This window comes from Lepidochelys kempii, chromosome 11 (assembly GCF_965140285.1).
Source record: "Lepidochelys kempii isolate rLepKem1 chromosome 11, rLepKem1.hap1, whole genome shotgun sequence".
Lineage (NCBI taxonomy): Eukaryota > Metazoa > Chordata > Testudines > Cheloniidae > Lepidochelys > Lepidochelys kempii.
The window spans coordinates 17349031-17370763 of record NC_136390.1 but is presented as its reverse complement, the minus strand read 5'-3'; the positions used below and the strand labels follow the sequence as shown (position 1 = coordinate 17370763).

Below are 21733 nucleotides of genomic sequence, written 5' to 3'. Positions count from 1 at the left end.
TGTGCGCGCACGCACATATCTGTGTTTAAAAATTAGAAATCTACTTTTACAGCAAGGATGTATAGTTTGTTTCAGTGTTATTGATGTTTTGAGATATCTGACCTACTGTGTAATTTTATGTGATGCATGGGGTAGGAGTACAGATAAAACTTAAGACCATAAACTAAATCTGACCTGAGGACAAGCTTTCTTTACACGTGTATTTGTATTTCATTATAAAAAATGAGAGTGTACGTTTTTTTAAAATCTGTAACACATTAATGGGGGGGAAATAGCTCCCTCCAATATACAATGCATTAGACTGGAGCTGAGTCAGTAGAGTTTTTTGCCATTAACTTCAGTGGGGCCAGAATTTCACCCCTGAGTTCTACTCCCAGCATTACCTGGGATCTTGGGCAAGTTACTTTACATTGCTGTTTCTCTGCTTCCTGTCTCATCCTTTGCTGTTTTGTCTACTTCATTGCAATAGCATGATTGGACCCTAATCTCAGTTCGGACATCTAGGTACTACTATAATACAAATAATAAATGAATGCATCCTCCTATTACTACTTTATTGGGGGGGCGGTGTTGGTTAGGGTGATGCAAAAGAGGATTTAAGTGCTAGACCAGAATGGATACTAAGGTCTATTCTATTTTTTGGGGAATGCTGCAGGGCTGAATTATTTGCTCAGAGCCATGTATGGAATGTTATGAGTGGTGATGCAGCGAACTCTGACCTGGCATTTCCCAGTTGGCAAGCATTAGTACCGATGAACCGAATAGAAGACATTTTGTATCTGTGTGCACACGTGCGCTCTCTCTCTCTCTCTCTTTATGAGATTTGTTTCCAGAAATGTTGAATGGGTTTGTGTATATGTGGACTTTGTCCCATATGGTGCTGTAATGCACATATTTTTAGCAACATAGGGCTCTGAAAAGAAAGTGAAACTTACAGGAAAATACAAGGATAGGGAAGGTTAATGCTTTCATCAGAAAAATGAAAATCCTTGGCATAAGCGTACTTGGACTGAGTGGCTAACATAAACAATTCAAAGACATCCTTAAGCAGAATCTCAACTCATGCAGCATAAATATCGATCACTTAGAAGACACAGCCACAGGCAGACTTGAATGGAGAGCAACTAATTTGGAGAGCAAAGTGTTTGTGAACACTTTGAGAAAGAAAAATTGGTTGAAAAAAGGGTCGAGCATCATGCCATGTTTTCAATGGGAGACATTTCTGTGTGACACCTACCATGACCGTGCTCCTTGCAGATTGGACTGTACAGCCACAAGAGCACACACAAGATGCCGTGATGTGATCATCAGACACGACTGACTACTATATAGTTCATCAATGTCACTTTGGTTCAAAATTTATATGCTATCTCCCAGATAAAGTCTGCCAGGGGAAGGCTTCACCAGAGGACTAATTCCTGGGGGCAAGAGGCTATTTCTCAAACTGGATTGGGGGGAGGGCCTGGCCAAACTTTAAAATAGTGTATTAAATTTTACTGGTATATACTTTAATTGAGCAGACTAATGTAGATTATAATATAACAATTAAATTTTATTAATGCTCTCATAAATTAGAAGCACTGAATGCTGATTTAATGAGGAAGCAGATTAAATTATTGTGGTACAGCATGTTTGGTTAAACAGTTCCTCCTAAAATGGAAGACCGGGATTCAAATAAAAAAGGAATGCTAGCAATAGCAGTCTATAAACCACAATGGCAGCGCCTGACAAACTTTGTTAAAGCTGAATCTAAGGGCATTTGACTTGCCTTTTTGGCAGATGTCTATTTATTCTTTCTCCTTGTTGTACTCTTCCACTGATACCTGATTAAAGGGAAATCAGGACCTTTGGAAATCTAAAGTAAATTTCATTGTACATGCTGAATCAGCTTGTCTTTATACATTTCTTTAATATCAACAAACAAAAAAAATATATTTAACCTCCAGTTAGAACAACTCTGCCTGTCGTCTGGGTGAGTTTGTCACATTCTGTATTTTGTTTTGCCAGTGTAAACTGGAGTTTTGCTAGAAGGAGTATCTGATCACTATACTCCATGTAGAACAGTGTACAATCAATCCCTACAAAGCTCTTAGACAAAATGAGTTTCTGCTTCACACGCACACACGCAATCCAGGAAGTCAACCTAATTGTGCACAGAAAATAGGCTAAGAGAAGCTATCATGCAACTAATGATCTCTATTATAGGGCTTTTCACAATTCTTTTTCATAGGTGGCTTAGTTTTTTGCACCTACGTTGTTTTTCATTCATATTATTGTCCTTGATCCTGCTAACACAGAATTCAATGACAAAACTCCCATTAACTTCAGTGAGAGGTGGATCTGTTCCTCATTTTCTTTCCTGATTTAAGTATGTTTATTCATTTGCATGGGCTTTTCATAATATTATAGATATATATCAGTAGAAAGAGACCCTGCTATATTAATAACTTTAAAAATTAGGGGTTCACATTTTAGGCATTAAAATATATGTCGTCTTTTATGGATTATATTCTGAAGCAAAAGGATTTTGCCTCCTGAGTAAAAAGGCTCTGATTAAGGTCAGCCGATGAGCAGAAATAGTTTTTCAGTGGCAGACTGGAACCATGTACCACTGTCTGCACTGGAGATTAGAGCTGGCTTATTCTTATTCACATTTGGTCAACAGATGGTCCAACTATTCCGTGTGTATTCTGGTAATGCAAAAACATGCACATCAACTAAAAAAATATAATAAAAATAAGGGAAATGTCACTGGGCATCTGACTAGGATGAATGCCTCACAATGCCTGCTTCTCAGGAAGTAGGATGTTGCTGGCTGACTATAAAAGAGAGAACTAAGCAAGCAGGAATGTTGTCATTAGATTAGTAACTACTGATTCTGATCAGACTGAAAGACTCGAATGACAACCAGATGCACAAAGGTTATGTAAGGATGGTACCGTTGCCCCTTGTCCGGTGTGGGTAGCTAACATTTGGGGCCTTACTGGGTTGTTTCCATTTGGAGTAAAAATTGATTAAGAGAATCAGGTATTTCTTTGGTGCAGTCCTCTTTATTTATAAAAAAGGTTCACAACGTCCTGTTTCTGTGAACTTAGTAGGAACAAACAGTAGCAGGTGGTTTCCTTACTCACAATCTCCAAGCCTGCTTTTCTAGCCAGTCTTGTACTCCAGTGAGCTCTGTCTACTCCCTATCAAGGTCACTCTCATGACAGCTTCTCTGGCTCTCTGGTTGTTTCTGCTTCTGACACACCTGGACAAACACAGCTTCAACCAATCAAAGCCCTAGCCCCTGCACTAGCAATCAGTCCCCATGGAACCCATTTACCCATATGGCTTGATTTTTTGATTAGCCCTGCATGTGGCCTAGTGCCTTGGACAGTGGCTTCCATTATCTAATGCTATCTTACTCAATAAAGGAGCCAAATTGCTTCTTCCATTCAGCCTGAATTAAGAGTAGCTAGCATGCCCATCAGCTTTAACAAGCTCTGTGATTGCAGATCCATCAAAGGCATGCTTGATGGCAGCCATTAATACCTACCAGCGTAATAGCACAAACATTCTTTCTTTTTTAATGTCTGAGCTGAGATTAACTAAACTCTCATGATGTTACAGTGCCAGATTGTGGCCAGCCCTGCATGGGATGTAAGTGGGGAAAAGGTTACCAGGCAGTGCACTTGTGCCTCTATAGCAGAATGAACCATGATCCCAGTCTTTGCACTCTTACCTCCCTCCACACTAGCTAGCATTGCTGTGCTAGGAGGGAGCACATAATGGACCCATTCACAGAACTGTGTCTGAATTAGCCTCTCCACATTCTGGTTGAGTTGGCTAGAACTTCTTCAGGCACTCCTGCTGCAGCGCAGCTCATCCTCGACCCTGAGTGCCAGGAGGAAGTCAAGCTGGAAATCAAGTTGGCTGTTACTTTATTCCAAACACCTCAAAAGCCTTCGAGGTCAACTAGTTTGCTCCCCACTCCTACATCTTGATCTCTTCGCTACATTGGTGATATTTTATGAGTGACAGCTCACCTCAACCCCATTTTGCAGCAGGACCGTAAAGGATCCTGCTCCCACTGCTACTGCATTAACATTCAACTTTTAATTTGGTGGCCACAGATTGTACTGGACTGAAGTGAAGAGGGGGAAAAACAGAGCAATTAGGTATGCACACTTTCTCAATCCTTCAGAAGGCGAGTCATCATCACAGTTGTAAATTTTAGGCACATTTTCACAGAGTTCTAGTTGTGATGTTTTCTTTGAATACAAACCAAACATACATGGAGTGGGAAAATTATAAGACATTTTATTTCAATTATCCTGGAACATACCTGGGGAATAAAGGAGTCAAGCCAGGAATTTTCTTTGGGGATGAACTGTCCACATTATACACTACTGATTAGAAATGCAATGGTACTCAAAAGAAGTTATGGTATTACACTTTTCTGGAAAATTATGAATGTTTTTTTTAAATGGTGTTAATTTTATCATTCTGCTGCTGCTACAACACTGACATCAAGAAGATGCCTGCTAGCTGCATATGTTGTCTGACGTTTATTAAACTCCCTTTGTAGCGCAGATAAAAAGGAAGCTCTCACTACCCTACATGTGTAAAAGGTAAAGAAGTGCTTTAAATGTGTTAATCATAGGCTTATGTATAGAAGCGAAGAAAGTTCCAAGCCCAGGATATCCTATGAATATTCATTTGCTAGTAGCCAGTAGAATTATGTATTTTGTTCTTTAAATGACTCTAAGACTACATGTCTTATCCACATACAGAGATTTCTGACCTTTAAAATGTTTTTGTATTTTCATCCTCCAGGATGGAGGAGACGGTGAGAAATCTTCTGCAGAATCAAGGATCCCCAGACCAGAATGGAGCGGGAACAGTTAATATCATGAAGGTGTATCAGGTATTGGTAGCTTTTCTATTGTTTACATATTTAAAAAAATCTAACCAGTGCTCTATATTTCCGACATCCATGTCCAAGTATTTTTGTTCTGTCTTTGAATTATGAATGCTGGTAATCTATTATTATTAAATAATTCAACATACCTGTTCCTCCTTCCTTTCTCCATGTATTCTCCCCCTACTGCTTAAGGTTTTCCACTTCCATAATTACATTTTTATCTTCTTGCTCCTTCCCAAGAAACTCTTCGCTTTATTATTTTGATTGTTGCATCTACCTTTCAGAAGGGAAACATGAACCAAATTTTAAGCCTTATTAAAGAACATGAAATTTATGGTAAAATATTCCAAAGTGCCAAAGTCACAAGATTTTACCAGAAGACTGTCACAGCAATGTTCTGTCAACCCATATTTTCAGAGGTAAAAGAACCCTGTAGAAAGCTGCAAAAATTCGTCTGACTTGTGTGGTAGGTGTGCTTTGTCACTTGAACCTAGAATACAGGGAAGGTGAGCATCCCATTGAACAGAGAGTACTAAGGGTCTAGAACAGAGTTGGTTCTGGAAAGAAAAACTGAGGGAGAACCAAGTTGAGGGAGGAAGCTTATATTGTGGTTTATGATTTATTAGAATTTTCCTTTACCCAAGAAGAGCATGAGATTTGAGCTAAGTGAGGGCCTTTACATTCTGTTGAGGATGTTGAGATATATTCTGCCCATTTACAGTGACATTCTGAAAATTCACTTATTTAAATATTTAATGAGGACAGTCCCAATGATTCTAAAAGTTGCATTTCCTTGGTCAGACAGAGAAGGCCTAAGTGCGTATTCATACCTTTACTAACAATCCTACAAGAAATAAAATATTGAAATGTGACCTACTTTGCAGTTCTCCAGATAACGAGACACTTGTGAAAAAAGTGTATACTTTCATGTCCCTTCTTACAACCAGAGCATGAGGACAGACTAAAATGCAAAGCCAAACAACAGTTACATTTGATCAGAGCTTCAGAATCGTAGGCAGTTAAGACTTTAGATTATGTATATGTTCAAGTAACTGACGTGGAAATAAATGTGAAGGTGATTCACTGTGTGATTTGGTTGTTAAGGTACATGACTAAGAGTCACAGCTGTCATGGATTCTATTTTTTGGATCTGCTGCTATCATGTCTGATCTTGGACAAGCCACTTAATGTCCCTGTTAACCTGTCTGGGCTCTAGTTTCCCTGTCTGTAAACTGGGGATACTAATAGTAGCTAACCTCACACAGTGCTGTTCTGCTACTTAAATAATTTAACACTGGGATTCTTCTATGGGAAGTCCTGTATAATTACAACATGCATTTAATTGTTCAATTTGTTTATTATACAAAAAATGTGCTCAAAGCAGTTTCTTCTTTACTGAAAGAATGGCCAGCCTACTGCATCATATGACAGTGATGAACAGAGGGAGTGAGAAATGAGGAAAATTGTTCTTGAACATTTTACTTATTCTGAATTGCTTTTCAGTTCAGCCATGTTGTCAGGGTTCCCCCCCACACTCTGAACTCTGGGGTACAGAGGTGGGGACCCACATAAAAGACCCCCTACGCTTATATTCCACCAGCTTAGGTTAAAACTTCCCCAGGGCACAAATTCCTTTCCTTGTCCTTGGATGGTATTGTTACCATCACCAAGTGGTTTACACAAAAATTCAGGGAAGGGTCACTTGGAATCCCTATCCCCCCCAAGCAGTTGCCTTAGCAATGTGAGCACAGACCAGACCCTTTGTCTTCAGGACACTGAAATCAATCAGGTTCTTTTTTAAAAAAGGAACTTTATTTATAAAGAAAAAAGTAAAAGAATCACACCTGCAAAATCAGGATGGAAGGTAACTTTACAAGGTAATAAAGAGATTTAAAACACAGGATTCCCCTCTGGGCTCAGCTTCACAGTTACAAAAACAGGAATAAAACTACCTCTGTAGCACAGGAAAATTCACAAGTCAAAACAAAAGATAACCTAACGCATTTCCTTGCCCTACTTACAATTTCTGTGGTTTTAGATGGATTATTCCAGGTATATTTTCAGGAGATTTTGTACCTGCTTGGCTTCTCCCTCTGTCCAGAGAGGGAACAACCAAAGAGAACAACAGCAAATCCTTCCCCCCTCAGATTTGGTCTGTGCTCACATTGCTAAGGCAACTGCTTGGGGGGATATAGTAAACTAACTAAAGCTTTATTAGCTAAGAAAAGGAAATGAGAGTTATTGAAACCTTAAAGCAGGTAAAATATATGCACAGGTGAGTCAGTGTATAAATTTAAATGGTAGCAGTGATGTAATAAACTGTCAGTTTCCCAAAAGTCTTTTCAGGATATCTAGATTGTCTCTGGGGATCTCCGCTTTGCATCTGGCATACTTCCCTGTAAGAGTCCAAACAGGCCGGAGACGAAGGATCTTTCATTGAATCCATATTTATATCTTCTCACAGAAAACAAGCTAACAGAGTCAATACTTACATAAGCTTTTCCTTTGATGACAGAGAGAGAGGAATCCATTTTGAGTCTTTGACCTCCAGTCATCACTCACTGTGAGCATTTGCTTTGCAATTAGCTCTTTTCTGTTAGAGTTCTTCATTGCATCCTACAAGCTTCTTTCTCCTTTGATGGGTTATTTAATTATAATATAAATGTTTGCTATTACATTATAAGAGGATACATATAAGTAAAACAATGCAAGTAACATTCCATTAGTTTTCATTAACTTTAAACACCAAATACACTCTGATACATTTAACACTCACTTTCATCTATACAAATCCACAAGTGAATTGGCTTGGGGCTTTGGCATGAGCTGACACTTGGTCTGCCAGTGTCACACTTACTGTACATTCCAAATAAACTGGGGGAAAGTTTTAGTTCGAAACATGCTTTGGCGAAGAATGAAAATGTAGTGATACCGAAATGTTTCATGAGTTTGTGTCAGTTTTGCCAAATTGTTTAAGTTGAAGGGGGGAAAAAACCCAAAATTCCAAAAGAGTTGCAACATTTCATTTAGACATTTATGAACAAAAGTTTCAATTTCTAAAATTTGAAATGACTTTTCATTTTGAAGTTTCCTTCAATTTTATTTTTTAAAATGTAAAAAGAGCTCAAAATTTAATTGAAATATTTCATTTTGGGTTGAACAAACCAATTTGTTCAACGTGAAAAGATTTTTGCACCCATTTTTTGGAATTGCTAGTAGGCTGAAAATTCAGTTAGTCACATAGCTCTCATTCCTAATGCTTTATTGAGTGCAATTTTCAAATGTGTAAGTACAGTTGGTACTATTTTTCTAAAGCAGAACACACCTGTGAGTTTAATTATCAATTATCCAGAAATTTTTTTGGCACAATAAAATCCTATATTTTGGAACAAATCAGAAAATATAGAAGGAGATCTCTAGAGTGGCTCTTTAACAGGAATTGTTGATACCATGTCCCATATTCCCTGACACCTATGGTAAGTTAGTTTCACTGTGTGCAGCCTGTTCAAATTAATATTTGAGTAGTCATAAAACAGTGTGCACTAAAGACTTTTGATCTATTGACTATTGGACACATTTGTTTTTTGCAAACCTAATGATTGTTCTGGGACATATAAAACTGAGTATTTATTACAATACCAATATGCCTGACTCCAGAATAAATATTGCTGTTAATTAACTTCAGATCATAGAATCATGGAAATGTAGGGATGGAAGGGTCTTGGAGAAGTCATCAAGTCCAGCTCCCTGAGCTGAGGCAGGACCCAGTAACTGTAGAGCATCCATGACAGGTGTTTGTCCAATGGGTTCTTAAAAACCTCTAATGATGGGGATTCCACAGCCTTCCTTGAAACCTATTCCAGAAGCTACCCTTTTAGCTGGAATGTTTTTCCTAATATCTAACCTAAATCTGCTTTGCTACAGATTAAGCCCATTACTTTTTGTCCTACTTTCAGTGGATGTGGAGAACAATTGACCACAGTCCTCTTTATAACAGCCCTTAACGTGTTTGGAGACTATCAGCCCCTCCCCCCATCTTCCTTTCTCAAGACAGGTCAGGTTTTCTAAACCTTTTAGCATTTTTGTTGCTCTCCTCTGGACTCTCCAATTTATCCACATCTTTCCTAAAGTGTGGCACCCAGAATTGGACACAGTACTCCAGCTGAGGCCTCACCAGTGCCGAGTAGAGCAGGACAATTACTTCCCATGACTTACATGAAACACTCCTGTTAGAATAGCTGTCATAGGGCATCTCTCTCGAACACACCCCCTTGTGCCCCGTTGTGGCCCTGCAGGCATGCTGCACTTAGTGTCCTTTGGGTCTTTTTAGACAATCACCCACACCAGGTTAGTCCAATGCCTCTTTGCAGTATCTGGACTTGCAGTTTATTTATTCTAAAGAAGGTAACTCACTTATTTAGCTGTACAAGTTCATGCCCACTCTGGATCCATGTAAGAGTCCTGGTCAGTTTTCTCCCCTGTCCCAAATCTTCTTCCAGAGCTGGGTTGTACTTTGGACAATCCCTCTGTCCCTCTCCTTAGGATAGGAGCTCTCTATTTCTCTTCCTTGGAGCTGGAGTTACACTTTATAGCTGTAGAGCCTCAGGCAGCTTCTCCTGCAGCTGGCCCTTTTCACGATCAGTCCTTCAGCTGGTTGTGGGGGTTCAGCCTAGGAGAGTTCAGCAGGCAGACCTTCTCCGGCTGCTGTCTTCTTTCTGCTAACACAGGGCCCTTCAGGAGCTGTCATACTCCCTGTGGTGTCTACAGGCATCTGCCCAGCTATGGGGGAGGAGACTGCATTTATGCTGGTGCCCTTCTTGATAGAGAAGAAAGCTTTGCCCCAACTTCTCTGAGCTCCGGTCCCTTAAAGAAGCAGTACCAGGGTTTCCTCCCAAATCCTACTTACTCCTGGAACTGCTTCTTCTCTCCTGATAACTCCCAGGTATCTTGCATCTATATTCAGACATTTCAACTCAAAAGAGTCATGTCAGGTGATGGGGTGGACTGACGAGTACTCGGGGCAACCCTTAATGAGCAGACTGCCCTGTCACTACCCCCCAGAATGATATTAGCCTTGTTTGCAGCTGCATCACACTGTTGATACATACTCAATTTGTAATCCATTATAACCCCAGATCCTTTTAAGCAGTACCAGTGCCAACTATTCCCCATTTTGTAGTTATGCATTTGACTTTTCCTTTCTAAATGTAGTACATTGCACTTGTTTTTATTGAATTTCATTTTGTCGATTTCAGACCAATTCTCTAATTTTGGAAAGTCATTTTGAATTCTAATCCCATCCTCCAAAGCACTCCCATCTTGGTGTAATCTGCAGATGTTATAAGCATAGTCTCCACTCCATTATCCAAGTCGTTACTGAAAACATCGAAAAGTACAGGACCCAGGACTGACCCCTGTGGGGCGTCACTAGATACACCCTCCCAGTTTGACAGTGAACCATTGATAACTAGTCTTTAAGTACAGTTGTGAACCCACCTCATAGTAATTTTATCTCGACCACATTTTCCTAGTTTGAGCATGAAAATGTCATGTAGGATAGTATCAAAAACCTTACTACATAAAGATTAATCACATCTACTGCTCCCCCCGCTATCCACTAGGCCACTTATCCTGTCAGAGAAGGAAATAAATTTGGTTTGGCATGATTTGTTCTGGACAAATCCATGCTGGCTATTCCTTATAACCCCATTATCTTCTAGGTGCTTACAAACTGATAGTTTTAATAATTTGTTCCAGTATCTTTCCAGGTATCAAAGTTAGGCTGTCTGGTCTATAATTCCCCAGGTCTTCATTCCCCTTTTTAAATATAGGGACTATGTTTGCCCTTCTCCAGTCCTCTGGGACGTCACCCATCCTCCAAGAGTTCTCAAAGATAATTGCTAACGGTTCTGAGATTGCTTCAGCTAGTTCCTTATGTATCCTAAGATGAATTTCATCAAACTCTGCTGACTTGAATAGACCTAACTTGTCTAAATATTCTTTAACTTGTTCTTTGCCTATTTTATCTTACATTCATTCCCCCTTGATGTTAATATTAATGTTGTTGAGTATCTAGTCACCAGGAACTATTTTAGAGAAGACAGACGCAAAATAGGCAGTAAAGACTTCTGTCTTCTTGATGTCATCAGTTATTGGCTCTCCTTCCCTGCTAAGGAGAGAACCTACATTTTCTTTCATCTTTCTCTTGCTCCTAATATATTAATAGAACCCATTCTTATTGCCTTATATCCATTGCTTGGTGTAACTCACTTTGTGCCTTAGCCTTTCTGATTTTGTCTCTATATGCTTATGCTATTCTTTTGTACTCCTCCTTAGCAATGTGTCCATATTTCCGCATTTTGTGGGATTCCTTTTTGATTTCCAGGTCATTAATGATGGCAACATATTGTTTTCTTACTGTTCTTCCTGTATTTCCTTCACATTGGGATAGTATGCAGTTGTGCCTTTAATATTGTCTTCTTGAGATAGGGTTTCCAATTTTGGTTGGAGGTATTCCGGCAGGTTTCGTCACACAAAATAATCTTTAATTCCTGGAGTCGTATGACAGGGTGCTGGGCAAAGGGTTGCTGATTCAGCCCTCTGTCATGCCAGCTCCCATTTAGGCGAATACATTAGAGCTGGCCAGAGAGAACCTGGCCCTAATAGGGGGGAAAGAGACAGCTGCCACCCAGTTAGCCTAGGGCTGTATAAAAGGGGAAGAAAGCTAAGGGAGGAGTTGAAAGAAAGTGGAAAAAGTAGGGAGTGGAAGCAGGGAGGTAACTCCTTCCTCCCACCTGCCTGCAGACGGTGATGGGCCAAATGTACATGGTAAAATGGTGGTTGGAACAAGCCTATGAATAAACTTCACCAGTGGTTACTAACCTCAGAGTGACCTTGTGGACCTAGCAGAGGCAGGAACCAAGGGGCCCCTGCCGTGCCCTGCTATAAGACCCTAGGACAGTCCTGGAGGGTTGGCAACCCTACCGTGAGAGTCTTCCAGGTCTCCTGAACTCCTTTAGCCCTTAAATTTTCTGCCTTGGGACTTTACATACCAGTTCTCAGAGTGTTTTAAAGCCTGATTTTTTTGAAGTCCATTGTCCTTATTCTGCTGCTCTCATTCCTTCCTTTCCTTAGAATCATGAAATCTATCATTTCATGTTCAGTTTCACCCAAATTGCTTTCCACCTTTAGATTCACAAGCAGTTCCACCCTGTTGGTCAGAATCTAGTCTAAAATGGCTGTCCCCTGGTTACTTCCTCTACTTTCTGAAACAAAAAGTTGGCACCAATACATTCCAATAACTTATTGGACATTTTGTGTTTTGCTGTATTACTTTTCCAACAAATGACTGGGTAAAGCCCCCCTGCTGCTACTGGGGGTTATATTTTGGATATTTCTGTTATTTGTTCTAGAAATGGCTCATTTACGTAGTCCTCCTAATTTGGTGATCTATAGTAGACCTTTACCATGATGTCACTCCTGGTTTTTTTCCCTTACTTTTAGTGACTTTCAACTGGTCTGCCTTTCATCTCCTTCTGGACTTCAATAGAATGTAATGTAATTTGATGTATAATGCAGCACCTACTCCTTCCTGCCCTTCCTGTCAGGAATACCAGTACTCCAGTCATAAGATTAATTCCACCAAGTATCTGTGATGCCAAATGTCATAATTTATCTTATGTACTAATACAATACACTGTAATCTTCCAGTTTATTCCCATACTCCTTGCATTTGTATATTGAGATCTCAGAGGTTGAGCAGATTCCCTTATTGCTTTCCCATTGTTGCTTCTGTGGCCCCACTGTAATTTTCCATGTCCTCACCAACATCTAGTCCTTTGTTAAGGTCGCTTTTTTATTTCTTCTGCCCCTTTTGAACATAGTTTAAAGGCTCAGTAGGCTGGTGACTCTTCCACTTCTTGGTCAGGTGAACCCCATCTCAGGTGAACCCCCAGTAGAACCTTCTTCCCAGAATAGCATCCCATGGTAGAGGAAACCAAAACCCTCCCGTTGACACCATCTGTCCAGCCATGCATTAATCTAGAGGATGCACGTATCCCTGCCTTGGCCCTTACCCTCAACTGGGAGGTTGGACAAGAACCCAACTTGCACCCGTGACTCCTTTATCCTCACTCCGAGTCCTGTAGTCACTGGTGATCGGTTCGAGTCATACCTGGTCGTTTTGGTGGAATAGTAATATGGTACAGCACACAGCTTGCGTTATTATTATTAAACTGTGTTAGGCCTTGTCAAAATTCTCACTTGAAATGAAGATTCTGCACCCTTATAGTAGAGGGAACTGCCTTGGGGGAATTCAGTAAATTGGGCTTAAGTACCTTCTACAGTGTAACTGAATTTAGATGCTGGAATGCAAATAAAATTATGTTCAATTATAGTGCATGGTTTTTACATAATAATAACTGAGGCTATGAGTATGAATATTCACATAAATTGAGACCATAATACAGAATAAAGAATGTGTGTTTTAAATGATGAGGGATGGCACTCAAAGGAGCTGGAAGTTAAGTTTTGTTAAAGACTGCAGAATTCTGAAGCTTATCTGAAGTTTATTGGGGTTATGAGCCACTTAAGCCTAAGTATATTAAAGGCCAAACAAAGGCTTGCCCATTCAAGATGCCTCATTTATGGGAAATGGGAAATGGTCACTGTGAATAATCAGGAGAAATGGATGAATCCAGTTTGTAAAAGCAAGGACTCTGCACGCCATTTTCCATATGTTTATTCCTGTGATCCACAAATCTGCAAATAGATTCTTTCTTATTCGCTTGATCCTTTTACTGCATATATGCCACAGGGAGAGCATCATCTGATTAAAGATCACACAGGCAAATAGAGTCTTTCAGGTTTCCTTCAAGCTTATTTTGACTTTATCTGCCAGTTTGGCAATCAGAATAGATAAAGAAGACAAAGAGTTTGCTGTAAAATCCCAGTTGATCACAGTTCAGAATTTGCCAGACAAGTACTCTGAAGTGCAGTACAGACAAACATAAACTTGTTTGAATACATTATGTAGGTTATCAGAGAGGAAGGATTATTTTGTGTTTAAGGCAGTAGGACTGAGAAGACCAGAGTTCAGTTCCTGTCTCTGCCACAGACTTCCTGTGTGACCTTGGGCAAGTCACTTAATTTGTTTCAGTTTTTCATCTGTAAAATGAGGATAATAATACTTCCCTATCTCACATTCACATTAAAGATAAACTCCTCAGTGCTTGTGAGCTGCTCAGAAACCACAGTGATGGGAGCCATAAAAGTACTGATATGGACAGATAAAATATAGACATAGGTTATGTCTACACTGCATCGGGTAGCATGCTTCCCAGTGCAGATAGATAAACACATAGTAGGTCTGCTTAAGCATCACCTGTGCTACCTGTGTACCCTCGGCTACATGGTTATTTTTAGCACACTAACTCTGCTAAAGCTAGCAGGAGTCTGTTTACCCATTCTGAAAAGCATGATCTCAACTGCACTGTAGACATGAAAAATACAAGGCTTTTCACATTTCTTTATGTACTAGAAAATAGGCTCATTTTCACAAAAGAGTTTGCTAAATATACAATTTTAAAAAAATAGGACCAAATTTCAAGTGCAAATGGGACAGTTTTCAAGGAAAAGCTATTCTTTCATATATAAAAAATGGGGAAATTACCTCCTGTGCCAGTTTCTGTGGTTCTTTGAGATGTGTTCTCTACATGGATCCCACTGTCTGTTCACAAGCATCCCATGTGTGCGAGATGAGATTCTTTTGCTAGCAGCGTCCACTGGAACTGTGCCTATGTCCTAGATGCCTTTGCCCCTTCCTCTTGAATAAAGGGTAGTGCAGTCCCAATTGTCCCTCCATTCCTTTGCCAACACAGAATCTGAGATGACTAGGTCTGTGTAGTAATGGAGTGGGAGAAAAGGTCCTGGAACGTATGTGGACAACACATCTCGAAGAACCACAGTTACTGTAAGGTGAGTGTTCTTTCTTCTTAAAGTGATATTCTGCATAAATTCCACTCATGATGACTAATAAAGTGGCTGTCTGTTTTCTTGGAAGTGGATAGTAGGAGTATAAATTCTACTTAACCAGTGACTGCAGGACCACTTTACCAAAGCAGGCATCCAATCTGAAGCTTCTACCAAAGAGTAGGATGTTATGAGTGAGCGGATTGAGCTCCACGCAGCTGACCTACGGGTTTCAGAAATAGGGACATTCTCCAAACAGGCAGTAGAAGCTGCCTGAACTTGAGTGGAATGAGCTCGATGTGGCTAGGTGGATCTAACCTGGCCAATTCATAACATGACTTATACAGTTGGAGACCCACTTAAATTGTCTCTGTGAGGTCATTGCCAGACCCTTAGCCCTCACGGCAAAGGCCACCTTTTAGGTGTGTTCCTGAATATGTTTTTCCTGTCAGTGTAAAAGGACAGTGCCCTTACTATGTCCTGTGTGTGAAGTTTATCTTCCCTCAAGTTTACATGGAACAGCTGTAGGCAGGAACTTGGGATGAGGCCTGACAGTGACCCTGTCCTTCTGAAACACTATGTAGGGGGAACCAACCATGAGGGCCTGAATCTCCCTACCCTTCAAGGTGATGTAATGGCCACTAAAAGGCAGCCTTCATGGATCAGTAGTATAGAGAACAGTTTGCGAAGGGCTTAAAGGGAGGACCCATCAACTCTGCCAATACTATATTGATGTTCCAAGTGGGGTGGGGCTCCCAAACTGTGGGAAAACATAAATAAGGCCCTCAAGGAATCTAGCCATGGTAGAGAGGGAAAAATAGACTGTGGGCCTGAATAGGAGAGTGGTGTGCAGATATTGCTTTTAGATGGGCCCCTGTGGAACTGATACAAAATCCAGATTGCTTGTGGACTAACAGATAGTTCAGTATTGCTGAAATGGGAACTGTCAAGGGAGACAGCTGGTGCTGAGATGCCCAAATAGCAAACCTCTTCCATTTAGCTTTAAAAATCTGTCTGTGTGGGGTTTTCCTGCTTGGAGCAGAATGTTCTTAACTTCAGCTGAATGGTTTCTTTCAGTGGACATCATCCAGACAGCATTTAGACTGTCAGCTGTAACACAGTTGAGGGCAAGTAAGGCGGTGGGGGAGGGGGGGCCCTGTGATGAGAGAGAACAGAACTGCCTGGTCCATGCTGGGAGTATCATAATCATCAGTTCTGCATCTTGCCTTGGTTTCCTCAGAAGCCTTGGTATCATGGGGATCAGCGGAAAGGCATGCATCAGTTTTGAGGAAGAGGAAGGCATCTGTCAGGAAGCGTGGGCTGGAGACCCACTGGAATAGAATGTCTGGCAGTTGTTGTTCTAGTCAAACAGGTTGAATCTGGGAATCCCCACTTGCAAAAAGAAATATTCTGTAGGACTCAGTCTTTGATAGCGCACTCATGATTGTCTGGGAACTGTCTGGTGAGTTGATCTGCCAGGGTGTTTAGAAGGCCAGGAAGGTGCAGAGACACAGGCATGATTTGATTCAGAATGCACCAATTCCAGAGCCACAAGGCCTCCTGGCAGAGCAGAGATGATCTTGCTCCCTCTGGTCTGTCACATCATGCTTGGCTGTGGTGTTGTCTTTGAATACTTGGATTATGGATCCCTAGAAAAGTGGTAAAAATTCCTTGCAGGCCAGGTGGATGGCTTTGAGCTCTAGAACATTTATGTGGAGACAGACTTCCTGAGAGAACCATAAGCTCTGAAATGGAAGGTAATGTAGATGAACCTGCCATCCCTGAGAGGAGGTGTCTGTCACTAGTGTCTTGGTAGCTAGAGGGGCAGAGATAGATACTCCATTGCACACCTGCAGAAGGCCTTTCCACCAGTTTAATGAGGACTACTTGTGGGACTGACCATTATGCCTATGTGATGTCTGGTGAGTAAATACACTGATTTCAACCACTCTTTCATGAGTGTAGGTGAAGTCTGGCAAAGTGTCATCATATAGGTGCATGAGACCATGTGTCCCAAGAGTCTGTGAGGTGTATTTTAACTGATTTCTTTGGTTGGGCTTGAAGTTGGTTGAGAAAGTTCAATATAATTTGTAACCCTTCTTGTGGAAAGTAAGCGTTTGCTCATCTGGAATCTCACTGTTCCTATGAACTCTGTGCTCTGAGACAGAATCAGTGTGGATTTCTCTCTGTTGATTTTGAGGCTCAGAGTGACAAAGAGTTTTAAGGTTATATGAATTGAGTTGGTCACCTGTTGGGGTGATCCTCCCTGGATTAGCCAGCTATCAAGTTATGGATAGACCTGGATTCTCTGTGTCATTGGATGAGCTACCACAAATACCAAGCACTTGGTGAATACCTTCATTGTTGTGGGAAGACCAAATGCTGTTCCCACTAGGAATCTTGTGGGTTGGATTAATAAATGCATGGAAATAGGTATCATGTAGGTCAATAGCTGTGAACCAGTCTTGAGATGCTAATGAGGGAGTTATGAAAGCCAGAGTCACCAGCCTGGACTTGAAACGGTAGATGAATTTTTTGAGATGTCAAAGATCCATAATGGGACATCACACCCTTTCTTCTTTGTAATGAGAACATAATGGGAATAAGCCTCCCTTCCCCTGAACTCTAAAGGAACATCTTCTACTGCTGTGAGTTATACGAGGAAGTGAACCTCTTATTTCAACAGTATCTTTTGAGAAGATTCCCTAAAAAGCGTTGGGAATGGGGGGAAATGTAGGAAAGAACTGGAACTGGATAGAAGTGCTTATAATCCTAGGGTGGTTCTATTGGGCTCTTGATACTGGTGTCAAATCTGCTGCCTGGCAGAAGACCTGGACCCTGGAGAAGCAGAGGAAGAGGTGGAGGGTCATTGTCTTCGACTTGGGTGAAAGCAGCTGTTGAAATAGATTATGATGTTGAAAAAAGGCTTCTAGTTAAATTTAAAAGTCTAAACCTGCCCTGGAATGAAACAGGATTTTTTTTTAATGCAGTAACTTTGGTCTGAGCTGCCTCTGATTCAAAGGCATTCACCCCAGCTAGGGGTCAGGTCATCCAATTGATCAAAAAATAAACTTGTCTCCATCCTTTTTTGTATAGTGTCATATCTATATAAAATTATGGCGTGACATTAAATTATAATGTTTCAGTAACAGAGCTCCTGAAATGCTTTGATTTCAAAGGGAAGCTATGATTAGAAATGGATTGCTGGTAGGGCAACGTAGATATTGAGGGCTTTAAAGGCACTGAAGAAAGCACCTGGTTTTGACTTCTTCCTGGAAACACACCTGAGACAATGGTACAGCATTGTAACTTTCATATATTAAAGGAATATGCACATATTTAAACTGGTTTCATTTATAAGGTCAAGATAGCATGAAGTGTCAGAAACATCTTTTTATTTCATCCTGGCTCTTTTCACATGTTTGGACTGGGGTAAGGTGTGTCATAGGGTCTATATCAGATGATAGAGAAAGATAAAGTCCCAGAATTACTCCTGATGCAGTGAGGAGCTGAACCAACCTGACCAGCTGTTCCACAGAGCAGATTCACAGTAGGGGAGGCCTAGTGGTGTTTTCCCTGCCACCTCCTTCCTGAGGAGGATGGAGAGAGCAACTTTACATTCTGCTGGCAGCTCCACAGGAGATCCCGGATTGCCCTGGCTAACTCTGTCCACTTTTGGAGCTACCCTGACTCCACTAAGCAGAATAGAAACCTGTGTCTTCCTCTGCCACAAATATCCCTTGGGGTAATTTCTGCTACTGGGAGCCCTTTATCAGTTTCTGTTCTAGCTTCTGGTGCAGGCTTTGTGTAATCTGTCCTTACATTTACATACCTAGAGGTTAGTTTCCTGTATCTAAAAGGGAGAATGATGATGCTGATGTACATAATTCAAAACTAAATTTTCATATCAAAGAACATACCTGCACAAGCGTTCCAGTTTCATTGCTCTTGTCTGCTTATCATTCAGTATCATAGAGCAACAACCATGTAGAGTTACATACAACAGTGAAGTCTAACAGCATACGCCTATCTCTGTATTAAAAATATGCAGTTTATATGCCTGTTTCTTAGAAAATAAATTATTCTCTTATTCCCAAAACATTCAATCTACACATTCCAAGTAACATGTTGTTGTAGCACTATATTGGACAGATCTGACTCCCACATCTACTTTTCCTCTAAACCGTCTTGATATTTCCTTTCAATCATACCGTCTTTCTGTATCTTTTCTGTGGAATCATTCAAAAAAAAAAAAAGATAGCCTATCCATGTTTCTTGGTACCTATGAATATCATACAGCCATAACACAGAGATGTTGACACAAGAGCTTAGAAAAATTCTACAGCCAGATTCACAGTCTGCCTAGGGTGATTCATGCTGCCCTAATGCCTGCAGATATTATTCCTGTGTGCAGGGATAGCCTACAGATTCTGGAGTGAGGGTCATGTCCCCAAATGCTGGTGATAAATCAAGTCCAGATATGGTAATCAGCTGTCTGCCTTTCCCAGGCTGCAGTCTTGTTCCCTTATATCATTCAACATCTGTGTCTTACATCCCTTGTTTCCACCCTAGCTGAAAAGCAGCGATGTTCCTGAAGCGCTTCTAAGCTGTGAAGGATGGATTGTCTTATTGCCAAAGCATGAGAGTGGGAATCTGGTAGAACCTGGGTTCTGTTCCTAGGTATGGATTCTTAATATGGGTTTCCTTTATGGTCAAGTCACTTAACCTCTCTGTTCAGAATTTTCTCCATTTGTACCATCAACTAAATGATACTACCCTTTCTATGTTTTTGAGGTATGATTTATTGAGGTTTGTAAAGCACTTTGAGATCATTGGATGGAAGGTGCTATAGAAGTATAAAATATTATTATTTGTAAATATATAATATTTTAACAAGTTTACAAAGTTATGCTATACATTTTTTGTTTAGCAAAATAGCAAGAAGCGATATATACATCAATTTTTTTTATTTGGTATATTATCATTTTACAGGCTGAACATCCCTATACTGATATTATTTGTTCTGAAAATAATTTGTTGCCATTTGCATTACAGATCTATTGTTCATGATAAGGGAATTTGCAGGATTTTATTTTAAAATAAAGGCTGTAATATGAACTAGAACCACTGCCATAAAATTAATCCACATATTTCTTAAAGACCTGTCTCAAGGCTCACGGTTGTCATTCTGATTTTCATCTACAGTTCTCGACCATATTTCTGAAGCAGCCAAATTAGATTTAGGTTTCCCCCCTTTCTTAGTTACTGCTTCTGAGATAAAACAGCAGCCAAGAGATAAGGGAAGAACAAAGATTTATTTACAAGTGAGATGGTATAGTGAGTCAGATATCTACAATACAGCCATAAAAACATAACCAAGCTTTCTAAGGTAATTATCAACATCCCAGATTAGAATCACAGATTTGGATCTGAAGTCTCAGCTCATACTTATCACTCAAATTGGGAAGGTTCCAATCAGGATACTGAACTCTCAAATTTGAGAATATTCAGATTTAGGTTAGGCCCTTTATAGAGCTGTATACTTCAGAGTGAGATCGAGAGTTTGTTTCAGGCTCATCTCTAACCAAAATTATGACAAACAACATTTCTATATGCAGGAAAAGTAAGTAACTTGTAGTTAGTAAAAGTAACTAACTAAATGCAGGAAATGTAAAAAATCCTATCCTCTTATCACTCATAGACAAATTCTTATTGTGTTAGCTAGATTTCTATGTATGAAATCTACAACCACTTTCTCCTAATAGCCATCTACCCCTGCAGCCTAGCAAAACCAACAAAGCAACCTCTAGTTCCTGCATCTCTTGGTTAAGACAAATGGAATGCTTAGATCTAGCTAGTCTAGCAAATCTTTGAAGCCATATCACTGATAGATTCCATCCACGAAATGGTGTTGACAGTTGAGAATCCCATCCAAAAAATACATTCCATGCTTGCATCTCTGGTTGGTTCTACAGCCAACTAAATATTTCATGGCATCTGCCAAAGAGAACCTCAGTTATAGTACTATACTTGCTTTGTAGCTAAATTCCACATGAGGCATAGTTGGCTCTGGTCTCTGTGCTTGCACCGACATTGTCTCCAATGAGAGCTAATCAGCTAATATGCTGGCATTCCAAAATACTAGTTAATGCCTTTCTTGAGCTATGTTCTTTGTAGCTTCTTTGTAGTAATCCCTAGAAAGGGAAGAACAGGCAGAATAAATTGAGTAGCACAGCTCTGTGAAGCTTGAGTAAGGACCTTTAATACATTGGTTTCAGAGTAACAGCCGTGTTAGTCTGTATTCGCAAAAAGAAAAGGAGTACTTGTGGCACCTTAGAGACTAACCAATTTATTTGAGCATAAGCTTTCGTGAGCTACAGCTCACTTCATCGGATGCATACTGTGGAAAGTATGTTCCACAGTATGCATCCGATGAAGTGAGCTGTAGCTCACGAAAGCTTATGCTCAGATAAATTGGTTAGTCTCTAAGGTGCCACAAGTACTCCTTTTCTTTAATACATTGGTGTTTCTGATCACCAACAATGAGGTTCATGGCAGGGAAACTTTTTATCTTAAAGTTCTTTAATTGATCAAAATGAGCATTTTCACCTCCTTTATCTGGGAAGTGAGAATACAGTCTTTTTTTTTTAAATAGGGCCAAATTCTGCCAAAGTAAATCTGGAGTAATTGCATTGACTTCACTGCAGTTTCATCAAATAAACCCCAAATTTAAATCCGAGCAGAATTTGTCTTATCTTGCTTCAGTTAACTGTAGATATTTTAATACTCTCAAATTCCTATAGCCACATTAAATGCTGTGTTTCCTTTTAGGTTAAGATAGGTTTCCTTGTGAGAAAA

The 21733-nt window shown here is 40.2% G+C and overlaps 1 protein-coding gene across 15 annotated transcripts in view; it reads left to right on the top strand.

Annotated features, from left to right (window-relative positions):
* The window catches only part of NCKAP5 (NCK associated protein 5), a 623444-nt gene that overhangs the window by 406114 nt on the left and 195597 nt on the right, over window positions 1-21733 (top strand). For all 15 annotated transcript variants that reach the window (XR_012154214.2, XM_073305284.2, XM_073305277.2 and 12 more), the window contains one exon: window positions 4819-4909. Coding sequence is in view for 14 of the 15 variants with exons in the window: in XM_073305284.2 (XP_073161385.2) it covers window positions 4819-4909 (91 nt within the window). In the remaining variant the exon portion in view is untranslated. The remainder of the gene's footprint in view (window positions 1-4818; window positions 4910-21733) is intronic.